The 13,454-nt window shown below is 43.8% G+C and overlaps 1 protein-coding gene across 1 annotated transcript in view; it reads right to left on the bottom strand.

Annotated features, from left to right (window-relative positions):
• LOC119169589 (guanylate cyclase soluble subunit beta-1-like) overlaps positions 1–13,454 on the bottom strand; it is a 124,188-nt gene that overhangs the window by 10,820 nt on the left and 99,914 nt on the right. The window contains exons 8-9 of the mRNA XM_075887293.1: positions 2,755–2,943; positions 269–415 (exon numbers count right to left, since the gene is read on the bottom strand). Of these exons, the coding sequence (XP_075743408.1) occupies positions 269–415; positions 2,755–2,943 (336 nt within the window). The remainder of the gene's footprint in view (positions 1–268; positions 416–2,754; positions 2,944–13,454) is intronic.

Genomic DNA, 13,454 nt, shown 5'->3' with positions numbered 1-13,454 from the left:
GAGCACACGACTGTCCTACGACCTCGCCCGGTAATCATGCTTAAGCCATGACAGTGCGATGGCTGGCAGTTATTTCTAAGCAGTCGCGTCGCTTCTATTTCTACTGACAAACTTTTTCCACGTCCACATGCTGTCCTACACGACGTCCTGAGTGCACAGTCACAGTAAGGGCCGCACGCAATGCTTCGGCTCTGCTGTAAGGCACAGTGCTCTCTTGCGCGTATTTCAATGCGAACTGCGAGAGGCGTCCAATGACGGTATAGACTACTTGAATCGGCTCTCCCGTGACGGGGTTGAGCACGCTCTTCGTGGCAGTGATCATGTCGAGCCCCATCGCGACTAGCCGGTCAGCGTGGTCCTCGACGAAGTCCGGTACGCCAGCCACAACCACGTACGCGTCCCCGATGGTCTCCACCTACGTGAAAGAAAAAAAAAACAAAAACAATTGACCACCAAATTGCCCCATCAGACTTCACGAAGAAGAGAAATCATGAGCCATAACTAATACTAATCACCATCATTCTTTACAAACCCTTCACGACCCTCAACAGGGCATTACATAGCGGAGTTTACAGAGTTGAAATGCCGTGTACTCCAACAAATGATGTTCGCGAAACCAACATCTTGACAGAATTTACAGTGCACGCAACAGAAACCAATGTTACACATCCAGTGCTGACTGAGAAGCAGAAGCGTAGAACACAGTGGTCAGAGTGAGCCTAATTTATTGAAACAAAATGTTGCGAATGAATAAAAGTTGAAATAAACCGGACTTGAAGGTAAAACTCCTAATGGTGCACAAAACATAATAAATACAATGCATTTTACTATATATTGGCAAAGTATTGAAAAAAATGAAAGAAAGAAAACAGACAAAATGCATATATATAACAAAGACGTACAAACACTGCTTAAAATTTTCTTAATTTTTTTCGACGGTATAATAACTTCACGAAGGCAATTCTAGTCATTCATGGCTGCAGGACGAATTGATTTCTTAAAGGCAAAGGTCTAACCGTGAAGCCCTGATTGAGGTTGGAATTGAACAGGCGGCGACAAGTTCGAGTGAGTGAAAATAGCAGTGTACTCTGCAGGTGGGAAAAGTTATGATATAATTTATGAAACGGTGCCAGTGTGAAGATTTTGCGTATTTCTGTTAAAAAGGAGGAAGTTCAACAGATGATTTAATGAGCGTTACGCTGGTGTCTGAATATATATGCTTAATACATGCGCTTGCATCAAACAAAATAAAAATAAGACAATTTCAAATTAAGTACGAATTTCAGAAGTATAGACAGATATGAGGCACGCATGGCAACGTATGAATGGCCTTTTTTTTCCCACGCCATGACAGTAATTTTCAGCCTCGAAGTGACAGTCGAGTACTTCCAGGTAATACTCTGCTGGGCAGGGACATAAATAAATTTAGTTTGTGTTGGACAAAGCTGTTTACACCGGGTGGTTCACGGCTACATCAGGCCAAATATACGCGATCTTGTGTTATTGCCCTAGCACTATTTAACCTCTTTAGCTAGTCCTGAAGATCTGGATTAGTCAGTTCTACTTCCCACTGACCTTCTCTTGGCGGGTGGTTTTAGTTTTTAATGGATTCTTCTAACATACTCAGATAATGTATTAGACCGTAATAAATTCTCATGGGGAATCCAATTGCACTTTTGCCAGCGTCTTGTGGTCTTTCCCGTTAAATTAGAGTGTGTACTAAAATATGTTATCTTTACTAAAAACATGATCTCTGTGTTATACAATGTAAAGCCCCCACTTACAAGGCACACCATAAACAAAAACTGCAGTTTAATTTCAATCACCTGAAGTTCTTAACCTAGCACTAAATTTAAGTAGACTTGATAAAGTCGCATTTCGTCCCTGCGAAAATGTGACCACAGCGGTGAAGTTCGAACCGATGACCTCTACTTCATCTGCGCAATAATTTAAAACTTGGTGAGCCAAGGTGCCCACGCTACTTAGGCAGCACGTTATTCTGCATATGGGGAACAATCCTCACATCAATGGAAGCAAGAATGCTGGTCTCTCTCCAGCAGAGACAGCCGAAAAAAAATCTGGCAGCGTGACTATACGGTTTCGTCACCTTCGTAGTGGCACACTCAAGAGATCTCCGGAGGTAATGATTCTACGCACGTGGAAAGCACATAGTAGGCGCAGTCTAGGACAAGTCTATTCAGAGTTCTTGTGTAATGGATGTCGTAATATTGAAAGATATCTTTTAAGATAATAATAGGAATTTGCTGCTGTGATGAGTTTGGAAGAAGAATCCTCAGCTGAGACGCCACAGTGTCACACCGAATGTTCCAATGAAACAGAGCAGACATGTAGCCGTAGGTGTATAATCGTTCCCTCAGTAATGTATATTTTATTTCTCAAGCAAGCTTAGTGGCGAAATGTGGGCTGCAATAGAATTCCCACCTCTAATTATTCCTGAAAGTTCGTTGTACTGAAACATGTTTGCGGTGGAGAGAATAAAGTTCGTATGACTGAAGCTACTTACTTCCGTGCGTTCTAGAACGTACAAAGAACTTGAATGTTTACCCGAGAACATGAATTGTACGTTAGTAACCTGTATGCACAAGAACAACATTTGAGAGGAAATTGGTTAGAGAGCATTGTGGCGCCAAAAAGGTAATTTTATGCATGACGTACGGGAGAATCGAGTGAGCGTGTAAGATCAATGCCGGTTATTTTAGGTTTCTGCACTTATTCAGTGACAGTCATACTCACCTTGTAGACTCCATGCACATTAGAGAGGTTGTCGAACTGCAAGTACAACTTGTTGAGGAGCCGCACGATGTCCATGGGCGCGCAGCTACCGCACATGTTCGTAAAGCCCACGATGTCGGAGAAGAGGCACGAAACCGTCTCGAACTTCTCCGCTTCCACGGGAAGGTTCTGGCAGAGAAGCTTGGCTACCTAAAAAAGGGCAATATTATTGGCATATATCGCGTGGTAACATAGCCAAGGTGTACACTGGGCTTCAAGCTTGATAGCGAGAAGTCAACGTACAGCCGTGGCCACGTCTGTGAAGAGCATGCAAGCAGCCGGTTATTGCTCTGTGGGGCGAAACCTTGATGCAGTATCGGGCTCTGATGTGGTCAGCCTCACAACTATAGGACACGAATGCTCCTGATACACCACTTCAGAGCCCGAAATTGTTTCAAGGTTGCGCGCTGCGGAGCAATAACTGGCTGCTCGCGTGCTCTACACAGACGTGGCCACGGCAGTACGTGCGGTGGACGACGAAATGTCATGGACTGGTTTATCAGATATACCAAGTTGCTTGTCGAGCTACTGGGTAGCTAGAGTTCTTGAGCCATAAATATTGGTGCTACGGACCTGATGGTTCCTACCCTTAAAATAAATTTCTCTGCTCACTGAATATCGCAAACGTCATCCCTTTTAGTGAAGATTTATAGTGTTCTCTTTGTTCATCTTAACGACTGTGGTACTGACAAGTGCTACACTGTGCTCTGAACGGCACTGAACGGCAGTGAACACGGCAGTGAACATCAGTAATGAGCCTAAAGCTTGTATAAGAAAACCTGGCTAATCCCTTTTTCATTGTAATTGATCTAACGCGAATGTTAAACGCGCCATCATAGGAATTGTGCTTATTGTGTAGCGATTTATAGGAAAGCTTGTACAATTTCGGTTGGCGTTTTGCAGCTGGAGCTCTGTTTGACGAGGACATAGCCACGTTGATGCCTAGGTGCACGTCCCCATGGTGACGACTACCAACAATGATCCATGATTTAACCGTTGTGGTAACTGAACATTTTAACATATACCTAAACCAGCGTATTGATGATCGCGCACTAAAACGACATCAAGAAGCACACACTATAGCGCTACTCAATATGCGCGCCTTAAAAGATTGTAACCTTTGAAGATAAACAGAACGGTGTGTGCTCCTGAAGCCAACGCCAGCGCCAAGCTTCCTGCACTTCAGCAACGCCAAACGCAGAGGCCTGGCGTTTTTTTAATGAGGCTGGTGCTATCACACTCGACGTAGTCGGTGGCAAAACATCGTTGGTGAACGTTGATATGCTGTAATGTTTTTTCACCAACAGTCCAACTTTGGCCATAAAAGTGGTTATAGCCTTTTTAAAAGAAACTGGACTATATGCGTTGCTATTCAATTATTCCAGCGACTATAGGTGGCGCAGGGGGAGGTCGAAATGGCGGATGAAACAGTGGGTGTGTTCCAGTACTCACCGTAAACAGCTAAATAGGCAGCTAAATAGACAGCGGCCAACTTAAGTGCCATTCCAATTCTCGCATGGTCGGCAAAATAGACAGCTCCGAGAAGACCACATCGTAGACAAATACGATGCAGGCTACTTTGCTGTCCAAACAAGATGGCGGCTCAGCGAATCACTCGGATAGATCAAATCTCGTCGGAATGGTCGTCTGCACACAAGCAGACGCTTTTAAAGAAGCTCAATGTGAGTAACGTTTGTTTGTTTTTGATTTCAGCACGAAATAATCCAGAAAATACAACTGTGACGTTTGTTCATTTTAGCTTTTTCTTCTCGAAGCGAGGGGGCGCATTGTCGCGTAAAAGCCGTCTAGAAGTGTTCCGATTCTCGGACAGGATGGGGTTGGTGCTGTCTTCTAAGCAGTCTGCGTAGACTGTCGACGTGTTGCCTAGAAATTGGAACACAGCCGGTGATGCCGCGAGTGTTTACGTCAGCGTCGAAAAGCGTGAAGACGCGTTCATTGGTTTATGACTACTGAGAGACCGGACTGCGTCGCAGTTTTATCACTATGTGAGAGCTTCGGAGCATGGCTACATGGCGCCACCTGCGTCGCTGGAATGACCGAATAGCATTTTTCTCAGCCGGAAAGAATTGTATATCGCTTTCAGACGCCACGTATGAAGAACTCTATGTAAATGTGTCAAATCGCTACTACGTTACTTCAAGGCACTCAATATTCTATTGCAACAAGAATAATGAGATAATTCTTAAATTTACGAGTGTTATTCCAAATCATTTGAATTAGCTTGGAGTTAAATATCTCTTTACCCTGAAGTCATATATGCTCACTTTTGGACACAAATAGAATAAAATGTCAGGGTAGGAACATGGTGCAAATCTATTTTCGGTGATGGCCACAATGAGCAAAGAAATTTCATCTTTTCACATTGCTTTCAGGAAGCGGCCGATCGCACAACTTGTTGAACGTGGTAGTGCCTTCAGAAAAGTGACTATACGTACCAGTACACTAAAAAATGAGGTAATGAAGACAAATTTGTTATGAGGGTGGCTCAATTGATCCAAAGTATGATATACCTTTCTTTCTCATAGCCTTAAGTTGATTCAAATAGCAAAAACTAGTGATGTACACAATTGTGCACATAGCGTCTCAAAGTGATACACTCAGCTCTATATCTCACTATCGTCACCCACTACCCTTTCTCTTCCCCTTTCCCCTCCCCCAGTGTAGAGTAGCAGTCTAGAGCAGGCTATCACTTAGGCCAACCTCTCTGCCAATCTGTAAATAAACCTGTCTCTCTCTCTCCATCTCTGCGTAATTTATTTCATTGCTATCGAGACGCTTTGATCATTGCTTCCAAGACTGCGTACCAGTGCGCAATCTTGAATGTCATGCTTTAAGACCTTCGGGACCACGTAAAATTGGACTATTTAGAGGTAGTCCAGGAAACGTTGTTTTTATGGCGCTCCTTGTTTCTGATGTTAATGTTTATGGTATAAAATTGTACATCAAGGAGTTATTTTTCAAACAACGTCAGTTTCAAACCACAAATGTATTACCAATAATATGAAAAAATAAGAAACACATAAATTGTAACTTGCACAAAGAAATTTTATAAAACTATCAACACTGCTCTGAAGAGGGTAAGCATAAAACACAAAAATACACATTTTAAGCACAAGAAACACACAAATATCTTGTAAATATAGGCGTGTAAGTTCAAGCGTTTTTGTGTACATAGAATAACACTACGTGTAGTCACCATGCCACCGTGTAAAGTAGTTTCACCCTGTGGTAAAACACAGGTTTTCTGCGCATTTTTTACAGAAAAAAAATGTTCTCGTTGTCTCCAAGACTCCGAAAACTAATGAACAAAAAAGAAAACTTCGGCAGCTTTCGCGAAGCGCCGCGCGAAGCTACGGAGCGCAGTTCCAAGGTTCACTTCCGGCTGCTTCAACGGATGAAACTGCACCTCTCTGCGCTGCCGCCGAAAAGTGGTTCCACTCGAAGGATTTGGACACACTTAAGATAAGACCCCTAACCATTAGCACATATCAGATGAACTTACACCAACGCGTGCCAGCCATAACGTGGCCCGAGCACAAAGCTAAACTCACCGGCGCAAGGCCACCGATGTTCCCGGGTGGTTGGACGTACTCTCGTCGTCCGTGCTGAATTAAGAAGGGTCCATATTGTCTCCCTAATGTGTGCTGGTGTCATCAGTTCAAGGTTTCAGCACAGATGCACGAGATTCCAGCCCAGATGCACGGCATCAATGAAACTTCACACGCTTACTCGCGTGTATAAAAAGGTGTATGAAATCTCTACTCGGTGAAAAAGAGAAACACAAAAGCGAAATTGATACTTTTATTTTTACATGTTACATAGCGTACAGTGTCCGCAAGGGCTCGTAATGGGGCAAACGTTCAAGTTGTAAATATCAACAACCTACCATTGATGGGGATGGGCGCGGTCACGACCGTGTTAACTGCGTGATGCGGCGTCAGAGTGCGGGGCGGGGCCGCATGGCTGTGCCACCGCACTTCGCCAACAAAGAATACGGAGTGAAAAAGCGAATGTGTGGAACATATAAGGCACATTCGTAGGGGCTTCTCAGTAATTTTCTTAAAAGCTCAGTCGGTAGAGCATCGAGCGGTTTTCATCGTTTTGCAAGGAATTAAGGTTCGACGCCCGGCGGGGAAGCCCTTTCTTGAATGTTTTGAGGGGTGAAGCTTTTTAGGGTGCGGGTCGTTTCCTCTTCTGCAGAGTAGTACGTAGCCCCCTCTAGTTTATGAATCGCTCAATAGATAGTGTTGTGTGCATATGTCTTTGGAAATAATGTCACTAGATGGTGTTATTGATTTTCGTATAGTTGACGGACGGACAGATGGACGCTTCGCCCCACTCATTATTATTCCCTCCGTAGATATGCTGTGGTTTTTCTTCCCTATTTGTTACAGTTAATTTATGATGTCTTATCCGTGACAGAAATACGCCACTGTAGCCTCGGTGGACCCCAGCATAAAATATCTCGTGTTAAAACAAATCCTAGACGTCTTACGTCTTCATCAACCCTATTTACGTTATGTTAAAAGTGTCAGTTCCTTTACGGTACGTACTCGTTGCTTCTCAATTTGGTTAAGGCTTTCTTTATTGCGATAGCAGTTATATGAACAGCTTCGACAGGTTTTTCATGCTGTTATTGCCGTTGTTGTCACCGTCGCAGTCATGTGTAGTGTCAAGTTGAAACAGATAAGATCCCCCAGCTCATCGCACGTTCTACCCGGGGATAATAGCACGTGACCAGGTCCGATAAACGTGGGTGAAGCGAAGATCATACGAGCCGGCCCATCTATATCGCAAAGGAGTGTGTGAGATTCAATCCCCCCCCCCCCCCCCCACTCCTCGCCTGCTACACCAAACACCGAATCCTCTACCAGAGAGGAAACACCCTACCCGTCTTTAGGGAGCGTGAAAAGACGCAATGGAGACGGGGAGTCCGTCGAGCAGAAACTGTGACGTTTAATGCTACGTGCGGTCCTCCCTGGAGTGCACGTTATTTCGCTATCTCGGCAGCCGTTAGCGCGCAGCTCCTATGTCCTTCTACGTTCTGCGCTTTCAACATGAGGAGAACGTGTGAAGAGTGCCCCTGGAGTGGCCATATTCACTAGAAACAGCATTTTGTGGAGTCGCATGAGATCTTATCCAAACAAGGTCGCTGCCAGTGTTTTTTTTTCGGATAAAATTAGAACGTTTTGCTATCGCATTTATTGCTTCGCCCTCGCGGTGAAATTCACTCGCTTTTTCAGGGAATATGCAATGCTAAAATGCGAAAAACATCAGATCAAGTACCTAATTAGAATACAAGCAGGCCAAAAGAAAGTATTTACTGTGTCTTGTAGACTACATGACCCGACCTTTAAAAGCAACCTATGTATGCAGCTGTCCTAGGTGAGTGAGGCCAACATTGTTACTAGATTACTAGAATGATAATGTTTTTTTTAAAAAAACAAAGATTCGTGACCATTACTGAGCGGACCATGTCAAAAGTGAGGGTGAAGGCTACGGGTTTGTTCTGCCCATGTGAGAGCTTTTGTGCTCACCTTGAAGGACTGTATATAAGTAGAAGTATATGCTATTTTGTTTATTTCAAGAACTTTATTTGTAGCAACAACATGAAAAGGAGTAGCCATTGCCAAGTAATGGTGGCAACTCCTTCGTTAATTTCCTATTTCTGTTAAGTAATAATATATTAACAATATAAATATTAACAAACACTAACAACAAGAAGAGCCGTTGACAAATGCAGCCGTCGTTCAGCGTTGCGCTATCTTCCGGTTTTAGTTGTGCTGGCTGGTCAGTTTGAGAAGATAGGTAATAAAGTGTTGCTTAAGTTTCAGTTGAGCTAAAAATGAGAGAAATCGGTAGTGTCATGTTTGTGCAGAACCACGCATGAAATACAAACATTAATAGCTTAGCAGGCTTAGTCGAGTATGGTGATTGAAATAAGCATGTGCAGTACGCTGAACGACCCGAAGGTGAACTGCCGCAAAAGCTTTCAGATATTTTTGTATTCTTACCATGCCCGCATGCCAGATCTGATTTACCCGAGATTCGAAATACGCACTAGGCGGGTCGAAGTGCTCCTTCGGAAAGCACAGTTTGTAGCCGGAGCTCCGAGGGCCATTGTGTTCGGGCAAGCACGTCCAAGACTCATAGGATCTCAGTATCTTCGTCCGCTGGGTAAATTACCCGAACGAAAAGCCCCGCCAATAAGAACGCTACCCTTAACGACAATAAAGACGCGCGTGCTTCGGCTTGTAAGCGGAGATTAGTACAGACATGCAAGAGCCCCGTATTCCTCACGCCGTCTTTTAGATCCGTTCTGCACACGCAGCGCTTGATATTGCGTCACATTACCATTGCATCGCGCGAGACTTAGGCTGGATTCTATCGGTGAGCTCTTGTGCCCGGAACTGTGTTCATTGTACGGGCTTACAAAACAATGTAGCTACGGCGCCCGCCATGAGTACTCAGAAACGTGTTTTCCTTTCTTTTCTGCTTTGCATTTGCGTTAATCTTCAAGCCTTATTTTCGACGTAGATGCGTGCGTAGCCTCTAGGTTATCGAAAGCAGCTAGTGATGTTCCCTCACAACCAATGTTTTTTTCATGCTCGAGCGTAAGATAGACTGATGGAGAAAATCATAGTCTTAGGAGAACGAACCTGGAAACTGTTATTTAAGTTCTCTGGTGCCACATAGATATTTGTGCTTCCGGTTTCTGTCCTACACACGTGAATACACGAACATACATACATACATACATACACACACACATACACACACATACATACATACATACACACACATACATACATACATACATACATACATACATACATACATACACACACACACATACACACACACATACATACATACACACATACATACATACATACATACATACATACATACATACATACACACATACATACATACATACATACATACATACATACATACATACATACATACATACATACATACATACATACATACATAAATACATACATACATAAATGTACGTTCTGTCCCGGCCGCTCATCGGCGACAGTGGAACGGCTTTTACGCGAGACGTATGGCTAGTCAGTTTAAAAATACAGGAAGGCGGAAATACAACCGGCTACCGCTTGCTCACGGAGGGGCTTACCGAGCGTCTGAACGAAAATCTCGCCCACATGCTGGCAATGTACGTTGACGCTGAACACAAGACCTGGGACGCACTGCTTTTCATGTAACCTTCGCTTACGACACGGCGCTGCAAGAAACACAGCACGTGATGCCATTTTTGAGCTGGCGTATGGAAGCCACCCGACAGCGTTGCTTCACTCAATGCAGCCGACTGCCACCGACGAAGTGAATATCAATTTCACCGCTTATTTTTAACCCATCGATGAATCGAGACGGCTTGCGCGCCTGCGTATCAAGAATCAGCAGAACATCGTTAGTCGTCAACATAATCTTCAACGACGCCACGTGGAATACCAACCCATTGACATTGTGTGGATCTCGATGCTAATACGCTAACGTGGATTGAGCAAGAACTTACTTCGCCGATGCTGCAGTTCTTTACATGGCACTTGGACGTATCGGCCAAATTGACTATGAGGTCGTTCTAGACGGCATTAAAGATTCTCAGCTGCGCTTCTCGCACCCTTAGGACGTTCGTGTCACGGGCCTTAACTGTTCTAAGCGCGTAAGAGCCCAAGGTATTTCACGCTACATTATTGTTATTCCGTATTTCAAACATTTTTTTCCTCTTCTATGCTTTGTGTCAATCATGGGGCAGATGCTTTGTGGAAGGGCTTATTGCCACACCCGTTTATTGCTTTATTTTGATGGATACAGGTTTCATCCACATAACAGTTAGCAACCCTCGGTGCATAACCCGTGTCATTGTTTGACAATTGTCGTGATTTAGATCATTTTGCTGTATGATTACGCGCAATACGGGGGAACTCAAGTCTATTTTAAAGCTTACGCAAGCTCTAGCAGTAAAGCTCGAAGGCTCGAGTAGTCATGCGGAGAAGAATACGCGTTCCGCCAAACATCACGTTTTCTTTCTCCACGTCAGCCGACTGTTCTCGTCGCCATCAGGGTGCAGCGGAAATTGTTTTTTTTTTACTTTTACATTTGATGTTCCATGTACAATTCACCCCCAAAAAATATTCTGTTTTTTTCAGTACTGCTGCAGTCTTCTTCGCCCTCACAGTCATGTGACCATACAATGAAACGGGGTGTATTAAAACAAACAATACTGAACGCATTCAGTAACGATTAGACACTTTAATGAGCCACACTCTGAGGCACTATAGCTCAAAATCAGCAAAGTCACTGCACTAAGACCTATGCACAATTTTTGCTGGACATATACGGCTTGTAGCCATGGGGTGGCACACCGGGCCCGTGCCCCCCCCCCCCCGCCCCCCAAAATTTTCTTTCACCATGGCATGAAGAGCGGGAAATTACCATTTTAAGGGGGGTGCCCTCTCAAAAAAAAATAAAGAAGCCCCCCCCCCCTCCCCGAAAAAAATTTCTTGCTACAGTCCTGCTTGTAGCCCCTTGCCCATTCTCCAGTTTCGTTATTCATGGCATTTAGCGAAAGCTTTTACACGCGCTGAAATATGTATAAATCTACCAAAATACTGAAGTGATAGGACAGAGCACTGAGCACGCTTTTCGCACTAGTTTGTACATGCGTATAGTTCTCCGTCGATTGCGCTCACGGACAATCAATATAGCGGCCGGAAGGCAAGCGAGATGGAGCATAGTACTAGAATGTTTTCGCCTCTATTTGGTAAAGAGAAGCTTCACTTATTTAACTTATTACACACACAAACACACACACACACACACACATATATATATATATATATATATATATATATATATATATATATATGTAAATAAGAAGAAAGAAGAAAGAAAAGTGGATGAAAAAATAACCAGCCATGTGCAGGAATCGAACCTACGACCTTCGAATAACGCGTTTGATCGTAGGTTCGATTCCTGCTCACGGCTGGTTATTTTTTCATCCACTTTTCTTTCTTCTTTCTTCTTATTTACATTCCATTGGTTCTGATAACTTCCCCTGTACATTCCTTGGCATTACTGTCTGTTAGATCTCATAATTATTGTGTTAAAACACGGAAAAACGAGCCCTTAGGTATACACTTCTTTCTTTTATTTATATATATATATATATATATATATATATATTGGCATTGGTGCTTCCGACGACTGCATTGCCAATTGCAATGAACTGGCTCACGATCAAGCGCGAGAACCAATTCTGCGCCACGGGCAAACGAGCCCCTTGAACACTGCGTTGGAGGAGAATGGGAATGGAGCCGATGGGGACCCGTTGACCGCCTTTCACGAGATAACTTGGCAGTGCACAGTAAGCAATGAATCCTCTCTTCAACCACACAGAGAGCTAACTACGAGGCAGGAGATAGCCTTCCGACTCTTCCAGACTAGATCCTTTCCGTCGAGAGCTGCTATGGCCATGTATACAAATATTTCCCCTAGCTGCTCGGCATACGATCAACTATCCACCTTTCCTCATTTGATGTGGGGCTGCCCCCACTCCTTTGTTTCAATAGCGAAGCACTACGACACCGAGGGGAACTCTTTGAAGTGCGTCGCAAGTCCACGCCATGCACAGCGACTCCAGGCGAACCAGGAAGCCTGTGAAGGAACCCGACCTGATCGTGGGTGATGACCTAGGTGCCTTCCTTGGAACCCTCTTTCCAGAACGCAAAAAAAAAATATCTGTCTGTCTGCCTGTGTTTTGCCGTTGATACTAACAATTTATACTGTTCCCTCATTCTCCCCATTGAGTGCTTTTTCTAATGAATTGTTTGATTGAAGCGCTTCATGATTGGTGCCCCCTCCCCCAGTTCTGTAGAGCGGTTCAACACTGCCGCACTGCATTGTATATAAACGTCGATAACGGGGGACGGGGATAGCGCGCACAAGTGTGCGCTGTTTATCACTTCTTTAAGATAATTAACAGACGTCTTTCTCCTAGTAAAGAAAGCACACACACAGCCTGACATTGCCTTTACATTTTTTGATTATGCTCGCTAAAAAAAAACTAAATTTTCAAGTGGAGCTTTCGCCTGCTAATCATCAATAATCAAGCGGAGATTTGTCTTACGCACCTGCTGTTTGGTTAAAGCAGCGAGTACTACCACTCATTCGCTTCGCCAGAGATTTAAAAGATTGTTTTTTGTTATTAGAGTACAGTTTTGAAAGAAAAGGACCCCAAAAACATGATTTACTACTTTTGCAGTTTGGCTTCTTTTTGTTCTTTTATTTCATTAGAAACCTAATAGATTGCCTAATCATCACGTTTCTAGGCAATCCTTCAGCCGATCAAAAAGCAAAAGAACTAAGCCTAAAAAGGACACCTAAAAGCATCAGAAGGTATCACAGCGATAAAATCTGGGTTCTTATAAGAAGCGACGCAAACGTGTCTAGGAGCCCTTTATATCTTCTAATACGTCCAGGAAACGCTTGATGCCGTCGCTGAAGTATTCAAACGGGCAGCGAATAATTTGAATGTAGTGCGGACATCTTCAGGAAACTTTTTCTAATTAGGGCACCGTATAAGGACGGTACACGTCAACGTTTCATGT

The sequence above is a fragment of the Rhipicephalus microplus genome, chromosome 2 (assembly GCF_043290135.1).
Source record: "Rhipicephalus microplus isolate Deutch F79 chromosome 2, USDA_Rmic, whole genome shotgun sequence".
Lineage (NCBI taxonomy): Eukaryota > Metazoa > Arthropoda > Arachnida > Ixodida > Ixodidae > Rhipicephalus > Rhipicephalus microplus.
The sequence above is the reverse complement of the archived record's forward strand: the minus strand, read 5'-3'. Positions and strand labels throughout refer to the sequence as shown.